Genomic DNA, 15,078 nt, shown 5'->3' with positions numbered 1-15,078 from the left:
TTTCTTAAAAATGTGACGACTTGAAGCTGTTGAACCGTTATCGTTTGAGATATTTGGAAATTGCTCACTGCGTGTGTAGGAAGCGATCATACAGCCATCCGATCAATTCACACACCTTTCCGCCTGTGCTTCGTGGATCTTTTCAACGCCCGCGTGGACTAGAAGTCTGCTCACCTCAGATACCGCTGTCACAGTGTGGGAGAGTTTGTTCTGTGCACGTGAAGATGTACAAGCACCGGGAATATGTGGAACTCTATGAGAAGGATCTGGCCAAATGGGCGCTGCTACGCAACGTCAACACTGTGATGAAACACAGCACGCTGCTGCCGGTACGCCACTGTGTGTGTGTGTGAGTGTGTGTGTGTGTGTGTGAGTGTGTGTGAGTGTGAGAGAGAGAGAGACATGCTGTCTTCTATAATATTGCAGAACTGTGCGTTAACATAATGATGCATGAATTCACATGACTGTGGCTTTCTGTTTTGAATCTGTTCGGAGTTACGAATCATAATTGTATATCTGAAAACTGTGTTTAAGTCTTTAACGTATGTGTTTGTGTGCGTGTGTGTGTATGTTATTAAAAAAACGTGGCACAAGGACAACAATTTGTGGCCATGTTTGCGAGCAACAAAAGCAAACTCTTATTTATTGCACCTTTAAGAAACAGTCAGACAGTTTGGGAAATATGCTTATTCCTTTGGAGATTATCGATTATCATTCAGATATTAATTTTAGGCAGAGGGAAACAGCTACACAGATAACACAGTCCACCTACTAGCACCTCTAAGGCTGTGAGCAGACCGACGTTAACTTTGTGTGAAAAAAGAATTGCTCAAACGTTGATTTAATAGTAGTATTTTCATTTTCACTCCACAACAATTCACACACAAATATTGCACTTTTTACAATCAACCAATGGAACATGAACCTGTGTACAAAGTAGCTGTGTAAATAGCCCCACATTAATGCATTCTACATTAATGCAATTATAATCCAATATTCTAATTGGGTCATTCTGTTTAATGAGCACTTTTACTTTCAGTAATTTGAGTCTGTTTTGATGCTGATATTTGAGTACTTTTACAAAGTAAAATGTTGAAATTGACTGGTGTTACTACTTTAACTTCAGTAAAAGATTGTGTTCCACCACGTACTCAGACAAGATTTTAAAAGAAGAAAATTACTTAAATATGAACGATACAACATCGATATGTACAAATATAACAGATATTTCCTTTAGAATTGTATTTCATGGTGTATACATTAAGCTAAGACGTATTTGTCATTTCTGGGTACAATTACCTGCCAGCTGGGTTCATAGTAAGCGACTACCTGCATCCAGGAGGGAGTCACTGTTCAGCCGACGAGTGTAAACACCTCTGGTGTACTAACCCTTCTCTCCTCTCCCCGACTGTCTTCTGGTTAGATGTCCTACCGGTCCTCCTCGGCAAACTCCCGGTACACATTTTGTGTCTTTCCAGAAGCTTCCGGTCCAGGCCGCACTGTCTGCCTCGACCAGGAGATCAATCGGGGTTCATTTCACTGTTTTCAGACTGCACCGTTAATTCAAATACTAGAATGAATTCACTAACCCTGTAACATAGTCAGCCCAGAGCTGTAGAGTGAGACAGCGTGATTGAACCCACTCTGACTCTCACATGTCTCCAGACTGCATTAAGTTTGGTCTCGGTACAGTGTGAAAACGGTTATGATTCGGTTATTGAGACAAAGAAACATGGATTCTAATCATGGGTCTGATCAACTTGCATGTCATACTGAAGGCACCGGTCATTTCTGGTTCTGATTTTATCATGCAATCTGCTTTATTGCTCTTATTCTAACCTTGATTTAGATTTTTCATTCTGTTTTTTTCTCCGACGGTGATTCGACTCATTTATGATCCCAATCCGAATCCTGGTTTTGAGTTTAATTTGCGATTTTGTTATTTTCCCCAGGGCGACTATGTCTGGTTGGACTTGAAGACCGGTCAGGAGTTTGAGGTGCCGATCGGTGCGGTGGTCAAACTCTGTGACTCGGGACAGATCCAGGTATTGGATGACGAAGGAAACGTAAGTGCGGAAACACTTTTTTAATATCTGTTGGAGCGTGCAATACTGAAATACTCTGCAACTGTATAGTGCACTATGATAACCCCCTCTATCCCCCCATCAGGAGCACTGGATCTCCCCCCAGAATGCCACCAACATCAAGCCAATGCATCCCACCTCCATCCACGGTGTGGAGGACATGATCCGCCTAGGAGACCTCAACGAAGCTGGTATCCTCCGCAACCTGCTCATCAGATACAGAGAAAAGCTCATATATGTGAGTAGTACTGCAGTACTGTTCTAATACTACTGCTGCACGCTCACACTGGTCAACTACAACCTGCTAATTAGTGACAGAAACACTCACAGGTCCACCATAAACCCATTTCTACCATTGTACCTCGGTAATGATATGTGCTTACCTGTGTTTTCAGTAATAAGCATAAATATTTTAATACAACCCACATTCTGGCAGAGCAGTACAGTTGGTAGAGTTTCTGTACTGGAGGTGATCTGTTTTTTTCCTTTAAAGTGTGTCCAATTTGTGCAGATTGCATTTGATATGCGATCACTTGGCAATCACAAATGTGGAGAACAAAAAAAGCATAGAGTTTTACATTCACACATTAGATTTTTTCCATTGATGTTTTGCCAATAAAAATGGTGAACCAACTTCTGGATCGCTTACTGCTGAAGTAGTAGTATGAAATTAAAATATGAGTTTCTCCAACGAAGCTCATCGAATATTAAAATATAGGGATGAAATATAGAATATAAGATAACATGTATTTGTGGTAGTACATTAATCGCAAAGTGATTAAACTGTAAAGTAAACAGGAATGTAGTTAATGTATTTGCCTTATGATGAAAAGAATATATATATAAATAAATAATATAATATAATAATCAATATAGATACATACTCTTAAATAAATTAATATACTTTATATAGACAGAGATGTAAACAGCTACTAAAACAGTAAGTGTACAAAGGTAAAGTAGCAATATAAAAGTAAACGTTGAATGGTTTCTAAAACAAGAACAATGACCATATTCCGTTCATAATTACCATCACTGCTCCTACGTTATCTTCATACCTCTTTAAGGACTACCACAGCTGTTTAAACCTTCATCCAGGGCTTAGACTGCCTTATTATTATATCACAAACCCAACCTCTGACGTCTGCTGGTGGACGTGCTGCTCTCATCTCAATTTCCTGCCTCTTTATCTTCTCTGTGGCCCTCCTTCTCCTTCTCCTCTCCCTTTCCCCAATGGCCTCTGAAGACAAACTGTGGTGGCAGGGTAAGTCAGATCCCGCACGTCAAGCATGGCCGGAGACGGATCCGACCTTGGCTGAAAATGATGCACCTAACACATGTATTCATGTTCCATGTTGTGCACGGCCTCAGGAACAGCAACATGCAGTGTATTTCCTGTCGAACTGCATCGGCAAACTGCACGTTGTATGCACATGTATGTTGCACGTAGTAAATGTTTCATGTCGGTGGCGTTCTGTCTCATACATTCTTAAAGCCGCCTAAAACTTGAACCTCAATTTATTCTACTTTTCTCTACATTGCATCGACATGTTTGTGATAAGTGACTGCTATCGTCACAAAATACAGTTTGTCTTGGCTTACAGTGAAAACTAAATGGGCTCGCAGGGGGAAAAAAGAGCTGCTTTTCCAAATCGCTGAAGCTGGGAAGATGTCCTGTTTTATGCTGCTGGTTCTCCCAGCGCTCCAGCCTGGACGTTGCATGTTGTGTTTGTTTCCAACATGGCCGCCCAATCTCTCGTAGCGAACACTGATACCACCTCATTATCGGCCCTCACCCCCGGAGCAGCGACGCCTTGCGTCCCCTCATCCAGCCTTCTTCCAAGTCTGAGCTCTCTCGCCACTCTCTCCCCCCATGACCCTCTGTGTGAGCAGGCAGCACAGAGGGTCATGTGTGTCATGCATACTTGATGTTCATTACAAAAATATAATCATTCAAAAAACTTACTGTGCACACGATTCCAAGACGAAGGCCCTCGGAAAAGGAAGCGCATCATTGTTTATCATAGATTCATTAGTTTATTTATTTATTTAATCACAGGGACAAAACAAATTTAAAAAATGTTACAGGTGTTATCTATACCTAATTCTGAAAGCAACAAAATGGATTGTGTGCATGTGTCTCTGTGTATACATTGACATATGTATATACTGCTCTTTTTTTATTCAAAATGAGTTTGACCAATACTGATCTATGATACTTAATCTGGCCTGTTTATCCGCTACAAGGATCAACATTAAGTACACTTTCTGTTCCTAAATACCTAATTTAAGGTACTAACTTTATTTGAGTATTTCCACCATATTTATCTGATGGCGGTGGTTACTTTGCATATTTTACTGAACATTTTCCACAAAAAACAAGATAATCTTCTGAAAGTTTATTCTATAGTGGAACAAATATCAGGAAATGAGTTTTATTTTCCTACGCATCCTCTCGCTCCACCTCTTCCTCTCTGTGTGCAGACGTACACCGGCTCCATCCTGGTGGCCGTCAACCCCTACCAGCTGCTGCCCATCTACACGGCCGACCAGATTCGCCTCTACACTAACAAGAAGATCGGCGAATTGCCGCCCCACATCTTCGCCATCGCTGACAACTGTTACTTCAACATGCAGAGGAACAACCGCGACCAGTGCTGCATCATCAGGTAGGAGGGAGTTCAGTCTGCAATGTGGAAGCGGCTCAAGTGCAAATCTCCAATATGTCAAGATTTGAGACTGTCTGACGGTCGGTTCATCTCTTGGGTCCAGAGGGAAATATCTCCACCCCTATTGGATGGATAATTGTGCAAAAACAGTGATCACCCAAAACACACTGGAGCTGACATTTTCAATTCTGCTTTTAGTTACTTTCACCTTTTCCCTATGACCTCATTATGATTAGTAACCTTAGAAATCTTCATTGACAGTAAAACACACTGGCGGTGTATTGCACACATTCACACACTGGTCAGAAAGGAGAGAGGATTTAATTAATTAAAATCAGGACAGCACATTTTTCAAATGTACTGACCAAAATATGGACAAAATACATTTAAAATAAATAGTCATAACCAGAGGAATTAACTACGTATTGGATAAGTAGATGTATTTCATTTTTCATCCATAATATTTCCCATGTAGAGATCATTCCTGATTCACGAGGCAACACTGGTGCATTTAAAAAAGTTAGTTTAGTATGTTGTAGAAAACAGGAGGAATCTGTTTATTCAAATTAAGGCATTGACAAAAGTGCAGGTACCAAATAAATGTGGTGTGTGTGTCTGTGTGACTTAGTGGTGAGTCCGGAGCGGGGAAAACAGAAAGCACCAAACTGATCCTGCAGTTCCTGGCAGCCATTAGCGGTCAACACTCTTGGATAGAACAGCAGGTCCTGGAGGCCAACCCTATACTAGAAGGTAAGAACACACACACACACACTCACACACACACACTGACAGTGCAGTCCACTTAGGTTGAGCTCTAGCACAAGATGATAAAATGGTCACCTACTGATGTGTGCATACCACTCGTATATATATTTACAGGTGTACTTTATGTCCGAGCAGGTGATAGAAAGAGAGACGGATGCAGGCCTCATTTACACTCTGAACCAGCACAGTGGGATCGCCTCAGCTAAAGGACAAACAACATCACACCAAGCTACATGCATCTAATGTCTGTCTCCTCTGAAACTCTTTCGGTTCTGCGTCATGGAACCTAATGAAAGCACACACGGAGCGTACACATTTACACAAAGCAAGAAAGAAGACAGAAAGAAAACAAATCCTCAGTATCATTTCAGGCAGGCTTTTGGACCTCAAATGTGTCTGAATCATGCTCTTAATACTTATGTTTCCTCAAAAATGTTCTTACATGTGAAACACCATGAAAACCCACACAAACTCACAGAAGTACACACCTGGGTTATCCGTGTGTTTATGTGACATCATCACCACTGGTTTGTCTTCCAGCCTTTGGTAACGCTAAAACCATCCGCAATGACAACTCGTCTCGTTTTGGGAAATACATCGACATCCATTTCAACAAAAGAGGAGCCATAGAGGGAGCCAAGATCGAGCAATACCTGCTGGAGAAATCCAGAGTCTGTCGACAGGTACGGCTCACAACGTTCTGATAACATGGCAACACACTTTTTACAGCTCAATGTTCTGCTTAAACGTGCACTTGTTGTTCATTTCTTGAGTGGATACCTTGAGACATTCACATGCTAACACTCGTATGCAGAAGTGAAGATGCTACGGTGAGTGTGCGTTTAAATGACACACTGTGGGGGTTTCGATAATCTTTCTGCAGTAAGTAGTGAAGAAGGGGAATAAAGAATACACAAAACAGCAATCTCGAGATACAAATACACTGAAATAATGACTGTATTTTGATTGTTGTATTTTATGTTAGTCGTTTTTGCCCTCTCATCTCTTACATTTATCTCTTTACATGTCACGTTATGTGTGTAGATGACATATACTGAAGCACATACTTATTGTTTTGCTTCAATATATTATTCTATATGTACATAATCATACCTATAACTCTGCAGCCAGGATTTCTTTCACAAAAAAAAAATGACATAAGTCTTTCTTGGGGATATATTGTATATTTTTTCATTTTCTTATTTAATTTGTATTCCATTCAAATAGTTCTTACCACTCAGCCAGTGTCTGTACTGCTGTGAATTTTAATGTTCATTTTGACATAATTGTGCTTCTCTCTCTCTCTCTCTCGCTCTCTCTCGCTCTCTCTGCAGGCCCACGATGAGAGGAACTACCACGTCTTCTACTGCATGCTGAAGGGCATGACTGCAGAGGAGAAGAAAAAACTGGGACTCAGCAAGGCCACTGACTTCACCTACCTGACCATGGTGAGTACTGCGTCACCTCCATCCTCTTGTGAGCTCTGCCGGTCACGTCGTCGTTAGCAACCAGTTCGCTGTTGCAGCAGTTGAGACCTTTTGCAGTAAGTGAACGGTCACTCGAGTGAAGACAACTGTCAGGACATTCGAACGCTCAGTGAGTGCACAACAACAACAACAACCAACAGCTTCACCCTTAAACACTGACAAAACTGAGATGATGGGATAAGAAGTTGAGATACTTCCACTGAGAGCAGTACTCCAGATGGAACTGTTTTTGGAGTAGCAGGAATTTGTGAAAACACTAATCTTATGAGTGACATCTCAAAAAATTATAATCTTGACAAATTTAGGAATATTGGACAAGATGGGAATTGCTCCATTTGGAAAAAGACAGGGAAGTCATGAGAAAGTACTAGACAAACTAGAACACGGCCCTTTTTTCCCTCCTGAGTTGTGTCGGCATCCTACTGCTCAGTAGTGCACGGTGCTTTATAACAGCTCTGAGGGGAAACGTCCCCCTGAAACACTGACCATGAGATGATGTGATGAGAAGTTGAGATGCTTCCCCCAGCTATACTACTGTTTGATCACCAAGAAGGTTTCAGGACATGTTTGTCCTTTACCGTCAAACAACAAGAACTTGACCTGAAATATAAGAGGACAAAATGCTCAATACAAATCAATGATAACAATATTTGATCACCACAAAGTGAGTCCCTCTCTCTCTCTCTGTTTCTCTGCAGGGTAACTGCACAATGTGTGATGGCCGAGACGACATGAAAGAGTACTCCAACATCCGCTCTGCAATGAAGGTATTGATTAAATCCACACACTGAGACATTAGCTCCAGGTGTAACTTTAGGGCTATAGTAGCGGCTTGAAGTCAAATAATACTCTTGGATTAAAAAGAAACTGAAAATATCTGCCGTTGCTCTGCAGGTGCTAATGTTCACAGACAAAGAGAACTGGGAGATTTCTAAACTGCTGGCTGCTATATTACACATGGGGAACATCAGATACGAAGGTACAGTCAAAAGGATTCTTTGTATTTTGTGATTTTCTTAGGAAACCCTCTCTGAACATTGTTCATACTGTCCAGCCACCGGAGTCCACATGAGCAAACGCCTTTGATTGTGAAGCTTAGCATTAGCAGGGGGCGTGGCCCTCAGGCTATACACATGCTGGTTGTTGCACACCAGTAGACACTATTCAGGTTGGCGAGCTATGGTTTTTGTGGTTCAGAAACATTTATATATTAGTAAGTTCTCTTTGTAGAAAATATGCAAATGCTATCACAAAGTATCAGATATCTTCAAAGAAAATAAAAGATATTTAAGGAGTGTTGCTACAGAGGTTTACAAAGCATTTCCAGTGTTTGTTATGCTAGCATTATTATGGTATGGCAGCATAACCCACAACCAACCCAGAGTGAACCACTTGACGAGCTTCGTAGTCTTTAAGCTGTTGACCTTTGGCCCTGCAGCTCGTACCTACGACAACCTGGATGCCTGCGAGGTGGTCCGCAGCCCTCACCTCACCACTGCTGCTACGCTGCTGGAGGTGACACACACACACACACACACACACACAAACCCTGTGTCAGAGCGTGCACATCAAAAAACAAGGACGCATGTAATCATCGATAACAAATGTTTTGCGTCATCAGCTATTTCAGCAAATATGAAACAAAAACACGTGTCACACACACAGGGAAATACCTGAACTTAAATTAAAGCGATTTTATGTACCTTTATAATAATCAATATCCTGAAATTGTATCTTTCATTTTAGAGTGACTTCTAGTGTTTGCTCTTGAACTGTACTGATAATACGAGGCCACTAAATTGTAATAACCTGCCAAGGGACTCTATCTAACTCTTGCACATTTACATTGAGGGGGAAACTGAAATGTTGAATAGTGTGCACTGTCCCTGGTAAATATATAAATAATACTGTCATACTGAAGGAGATGAAACGTGTGTGTGTGTGTGTGAGTGTAGGTGGTTAGTAAGGACCTGATGAACTGTATGACCAGCCGAACTCTGATCACCAGAGGAGAGACCGTCTCCACCCCCCTCAGCATGGAACAAGCTCTGGATGTACGGGACGCTTTTGTTAAGGTGAAACACTTGATTATTAAAACGGTCTTTTATTCATCCTTTCCTGAAATATGCCCTTACATATTAGGGCCAAAACTAAGATCCATTAAAGGAGGTAAAAGACGCACTGTGGTGTTTTCTACTGCATTTCCTTCCACATAATGTTTTTTTAAAAAAAAGCATTTCAGTATTTTAGCTTTTTATGTGTGTGCGTGCAGGGAATTTACGGCCGCTTGTTTGTGTGGATCGTGGAGAAGATCAACGCGGCCATTTACAAGCCGACTTCCTCACAGCCCAAAGCTCTCAGACGCTCCATCGGACTGCTGGACATCTTTGGCTTTGAGAACTTCACTGTCAACAGGTACAACACGTCTCAAAGGCCAGCATTCAGACCTGACAATCTTATTGATTCTTTTATCCTAACTTGATTTGTCAAAACTCTTACAAAGTCAAAACTCTTACAAAGTCAAACGTCTTCCTCTCACCCTCGCTTATTCCTGACTTGAGGAGCTACCGAGCACGGAATAACTTTGTCTCCGGTGTTTCCCGTCGCTTCTCGCCCCTCCATCCCGCAGCTTTGAGCAGCTGTGCATCAACTTCGCCAACGAGAACCTGCAGCAGTTCTTCGTCCGGCACGTCTTCAAGCTGGAGCAGGAGGAGTACAACCTGGAGCACATCAACTGGCAGCACATCGAGTTCACTGACAACCAGGACGCCCTGGACATGATCGCCATCAAACCCATGAACATCATCTCACTCATCGACGAAGAGAGCCGGTTCCCCAAGGTATGTGCGCTTGTGTGGTTGAATGGTGGGACGCAGATATTCAACCAACTGAGTACCCCTCCTTCCCCTTTTTCAACACTGCGGAAACGTCAGACGGCGGCTGGCGTTACCACGGTTTTGCACTTTGAGGCTCACGTTACCGCAATTTTACAAGCGTGTTGGAGAAAAAAACCACAAAAGGCCTCTCTCTAGAGCCAGTGTTTGGTTTGTCCCTTCTGGGCTACTGTAGAAACATGGCGAAGGACTCCGTAAAGAGGACTTGCTCCCTATGTAGATATTAAGGACTCATTCATAGTTTCAGGTGGTTCTACACTAGAGAAAACATAGTTATGAATATTATATTATATATACTGCTAATAGATCCCTGAAATGCCACACATTGGTCCTTTAAGTAAAAGTATTAGCACCCAAATCTACTGTTGGGTACTTTTAGTTCATTAATAGGCGCTGTATCTATTAACACACTCCTCAGAGGAATAATCAGATTGACTTCAAATCTAGTCCGACTTTCAGCTCATTTATTTGTATGGTCATCTGGTCAATATACATATGTGTCTTTTAGTTTCCGTCTCTGTGTGTGTCCTGCAGGGCACGGACACCACCATGCTGAACAAGCTGAACTTTCAGCACAAGCTCAACACATACTACATCCCTCCAAAGAACAACCACGAGACCCAGTTTGGCATCCAGCACTTTGCTGGAGTGGTTTACTACGAAACGAGAGGTCAGTCACGGAATGGCTGATGATGCAAAACATTTGTTATCGATGATTACATGCGTCCTTGTTTTTTTGATGTGCACGTTCTGACACAGGGTCTGTGTCTGTGTGTGCGTGTGTGTGTGTGTGTGTGTGTGTGTGTCTGTGTGTGTGTCCTGCAGGCTTCCTGGAGAAGAACAGAGACACTTTATACGGTGACATCATCCAGCTGGTTCACTCCTCTAAGAACAAGTTCATCAAACAGATCTTCCAGGCTGACGTCGCTATGGTATTGGACACATGCGCACGCAAATCTTCCTCTTGGATCAGCTTTGTCACAAAGCTGAAAACAGATGTTTATCTTTTTAGAGCTACGTGGTTCTCACAGGACAGAGACGCTACAAACATGTGATGATATTATAGAATATGATGCATTAATGTAGATTAAACTAACCAACAGGTTATAAAGGAGTTAAACACATCTACAGCAGTAAAATGTAGCATATACATTAATGCAGCAGTGATATTAATCCAGAAACATCTTATATAATAGTAAAACACATTTTACTTCAAATACTTAAAGCACATTTGGCTGATACTACTTACATACTTTTACTTGGTTCGGTTTTGAATGCAGGACTTTGACTCGCAAAGTATTTACAGTGTGGTATTTGTACTTTTAAGTGATCTGAATACTTCTTCGACCTCTGGTTGCAACTAACAATGATTTTCATTATCACTTAATCTGTTTTCTCCTTTTTTAGATTAATCAATCAATCACTTGCCCATAAAATTAAAAAAGGTTTGATTTGAGCCCATGGACAAATATACGCCTCAAATCAACTTTGAACTAGCAATTTACTTTAATAGCTAACGATGAATTTGATGTTGATCGACTCATCGATTAATCCACTAGTTATTGTTGTTGCTGCTCAGATTTGTGTTGGCATTTAACTCCTGCGTCGTCAGCCAGACAAATACTTTTATATTTAGAGACAGAGAGGAAGAATGTTAGTGTCAGAGCTCAGGAAGAGAGAAAGGAGTCCTCATTGTTTCAGACCCTGACACTCTCTGTGCTCCCTCACTTTCTGTGTGTCTGTGTGTGTGTGTGTGTGTGTGTGTGTGTGTCTGTGTGTGTGTCTGTGTGTCTGTGTGTCTGTGTGTCTGTGTTTGTTTAGGGGGCAGAGACCAGGAAGCGTTCGCCCACTCTGAGCAGTCAGTTTAAGAGATCTCTGGAGCTGCTGATGAGAACTCTGAGCGTCTGTCAGCCATTCTTCGTCCGCTGCATCAAACCCAACGAGTACAAGAAGCCCATGGTGAGTGTCTGCATTCGCTATCAAAGTTGAATACGTTTACTTTTCTGGGATTTCAGTTGACAAGCAGGGCAATAGAAGTGAAACCACTTGGTTACTCCTCGACTGACTCTGCAGCAGCAGGAAAACAAAACATTTGTCAGCGAGTTCACTAACTGTGTTCAAAAGGTGGTGTAGACAAAATAACGTGATCACATTAAGTCTCATAATATCTAAATGCACAGGGACAACTCCACTACAGAGGAGGGTCACATTAGGTGAAATGCAGCAGTTATGAAGGAGTCAGATACAGTATGTCTGTTTTTTCAATTCATATTTTAAAGGCAAACAGTCTTAAATTGAAGCAAATCCATATTTACAGTAAACATAGCCATTTGTGATTAAGCTGTTTATCAGGGGTTACAATTATTTCCTGCACTCGTACTTCTTTCTTCCTAGATGTTTAATCTGTTTTTAATCTGCAGTGTCACAAAATATGGGAAAGACTTTGAAATATATTTTCGAGCACAAGATGAAGACAAACGCTTGTTATAGTATGTTTCATCAGTAATTATAATTTTTTCATATCACTAATATAAGGGTTGCAGAATAGAATTGATCCATAAAAAGTTTAACATGCTTTTATTTTGACCTTAGTGTTTTCCTCTGTGAAAAATAAAAGTACCATTGGAAAAAACACGATCCTGTTTTCAATATATTTTTGAATTATAAACCTATAAACCTTGTATTTTCTCACCAATACTGTCTGTGACATTATTACTAAATTCATTACTCATTTAATGTTTTATTCGTATGGGGAAAAGTATGTCGCATAAACCAAAGCCCCACATCACAGGATTACATACACAAAAGACAGGACCATGGACTGTGTATAAGAAGTGGACGTCGTCATGGTGACGTCCCCCATTGGTTTGTGGAATGATGTTATGAAGCCTCGAGTTCGCTGATTTCGCCATCTTGGATTACGGCCGTCGCCATGTTTTTTTGCAGCCAATGAAAAAAAATGTTGCTATATTTGGAATGTGTAAGAGTGACATAGAGACGCCATGTATGTCTCTGGTAGCGGCAGCAGCCTGTCAATCACCTTGTAGGCCGCCCTAAAGCATACTCTGCTTTATGGTCTATTTGACTCTAAATTACCATAATTTACTAAATGAATATCATGCTGTATTGAAGAAGACTTGAAACTAGAGATTGAGACCATAAACTCATGTTTACAATGTTTACTGAGGGAATAAATGGAAGAAGAGTCATTTATATAGACTTCTATACAACCAGAGTCGCCCCCTGGTGGTCAGGAAGGAGAGATAATACAGGTTTTACCAGTCGTATCTTCAATATTACCGAATCAAATGCATTTTTGTTCAAACTTTACGGTTTAAAACACTTTGCTACTCGTTTGTAGAGCAATCTTAAGACTGTATTTTATACAGTCGGGTTTTAGCGAAGATGCATGTGTTTGGGAACTAGTGAGTTTAATACTGGCAAAATGTTACTTGGATTTTACTGCATGAGTTGTATGAAAGTTTGTAAATGGAGGTTTTGATGTTATTTTGCTGTTTTGCATCAAGACTTTTCTTCACTATTTGATTCTTTGGTCAACGTGGAGATGAAAGCTAAGTTTTCTTCAAGAATTCAGGGTAACACTGGATGAGAAAGTAATACACAAATGATCCTTTTATGGTTGAAATATTCTTTTATAGTCCTAGTGAAATTGTTTGAGCAATGTAGAGTGACAAGAAGGATTTAAGTCAAATCCCTCACATTTGATTGGACCACTAAAAACCCCTCCGTTGATGCATGATGTCGTACTAGTTTACGTAAACACTCTTTGTTTTACATGAAGCAAAGATGATTAGATTACGGTAATAGGAAGACATTTTTTTGCATTTATTGTTAAATGGGTGCACAATATGAGCGGGAATGTGATCTAAAAGGTTTAAAAGGGCCTTTTTCCCTTTCATCTATAGTTTGAACACCTGCTTAACACCTGAGGTGTCAACTGATTTTGGAGGTCAGTAAACTCAGCCTTCCTGTCACAGTGTTTGTGTCTGTAGTTGTTTGACAGGGAGCTGTGTGTGCGTCAGCTGAGGTACTCGGGCATGATGGAGACCATTCGCATCCGTCGGGCCGGATACCCCATCCGCTACACCTTCGTGGAGTTTGTCGACCGCTACCGGGTGCTCATGCCTGGAGTCAAACCGGCCTACAAACAGGTGTGTGTGTGTGTGTGTGTGTGCGTGTGTGTGTGTGTTCAAAGTTACGACATGTCCTGTCTCTCGCCCACCAGGAGGACCTGAGGGGAACCTGCCAGAGGATCGCCGAGGCGGTGCTCGGCAGGGACGATGACTGGAAGATGGGAAAGACCAAGATCTTCCTCAAGGTACGACTTCCGCTCAGTTCGGCCATCTGATGAACGATAAGATGAAACAGCACGATATGTGGGTGCAGCCTGGGGGGACAGAAAGTACAAGAAAATCCGTATCTGACCTTGAATTTAAGAAAGAAATTTCACTGTATCAGTGTGGCTTCCGTGAGGTTCATGACGCCGACACCAACGAGAAGATCTTCGTTTTCATGACTGCTGGCATTCAATTCCATTTTCTTAGCCGACGAGAGTGGAACCTTTGGGTGCTTTTATGCATTAAGTTGCTGACACCTGATTGGCTGATTAAATATTTGCATTAATCAACATGTGTGGCTAATGAACCGGCTGCTGAGCATTTCACATTATTATCTCGGCCAGGCTTTGGATAGAGGTTATGCGTTCGGACATGTGTTTTACTGTGTGAGTCTGTGAGCGAGTGTGCACCTCTGTGTCTGTCCACAACTAATATCCCATTCTGTTGCAGTAAACTGCATCATATCTTGGGTGGCCAGTTCTGGCTAAATGCTCAAGGACTTCAAGTGGTAGTGTTGACTCACACATTGTTTTATACTGCCATTGACTGGGGCCACATGGCAGTATAAAACAATGAATAAAAGCTTTGACCTAAATGCACCAGCCGCTACTCTGTGGCCACCGTGGCCGAAGACGCAGTCGAGGTGAAAACCCTGGTTTTGGACGGCAGTACCGGGATCTACTTTTCTAGTTAATGAAGTTGTTTTGCTGAGCGTTCAACATGTTATGCAAAGGGAAGACTTGCTCAGCAGCAGCAGCAGCAGCTGACTGGGAATGAACCAGTTCCATCCCAGTAGTGAGGCTCTGCTGTGTTTGTTTCCA

At 41.6% G+C, this 15,078-nt stretch overlaps 1 protein-coding gene across 1 annotated transcript in view; it reads left to right on the top strand.

Moving 5' to 3' along the window:
- Nucleotides 1-224: 224 nt before the first annotated feature.
- myo7aa (myosin VIIAa) overlaps nt 225-15,078 on the top strand; it is a 33,276-nt gene continuing 18,422 nt past the window's right edge. The window contains exons 1-18 of the mRNA XM_034528830.1: nt 225-329; nt 1,953-2,066; nt 2,170-2,322; nt 4,569-4,753; nt 5,382-5,503; nt 6,059-6,201; nt 6,853-6,966; nt 7,704-7,772; nt 7,900-7,984; nt 8,444-8,520; nt 8,961-9,080; nt 9,278-9,420; nt 9,635-9,845; nt 10,434-10,569; nt 10,725-10,831; nt 11,721-11,858; nt 13,913-14,071; nt 14,146-14,238. Coding sequence (XP_034384721.1) covers nt 225-329; nt 1,953-2,066; nt 2,170-2,322; nt 4,569-4,753; nt 5,382-5,503; nt 6,059-6,201; nt 6,853-6,966; nt 7,704-7,772; nt 7,900-7,984; nt 8,444-8,520; nt 8,961-9,080; nt 9,278-9,420; nt 9,635-9,845; nt 10,434-10,569; nt 10,725-10,831; nt 11,721-11,858; nt 13,913-14,071; nt 14,146-14,238 — 2,274 coding nt within the window. The remainder of the gene's footprint in view (nt 330-1,952; nt 2,067-2,169; nt 2,323-4,568; nt 4,754-5,381; nt 5,504-6,058; nt 6,202-6,852; nt 6,967-7,703; nt 7,773-7,899; nt 7,985-8,443; nt 8,521-8,960; nt 9,081-9,277; nt 9,421-9,634; nt 9,846-10,433; nt 10,570-10,724; nt 10,832-11,720; nt 11,859-13,912; nt 14,072-14,145; nt 14,239-15,078) is intronic.

Source organism: Cyclopterus lumpus, chromosome 25 (assembly GCF_009769545.1).
Source record: "Cyclopterus lumpus isolate fCycLum1 chromosome 25, fCycLum1.pri, whole genome shotgun sequence".
Taxonomy (NCBI): domain Eukaryota; kingdom Metazoa; phylum Chordata; class Actinopteri; order Perciformes; family Cyclopteridae; genus Cyclopterus; species Cyclopterus lumpus.
Note: the sequence above shows the minus strand (reverse complement) of the source record. Positions and strands in the feature narration are given on the sequence as shown.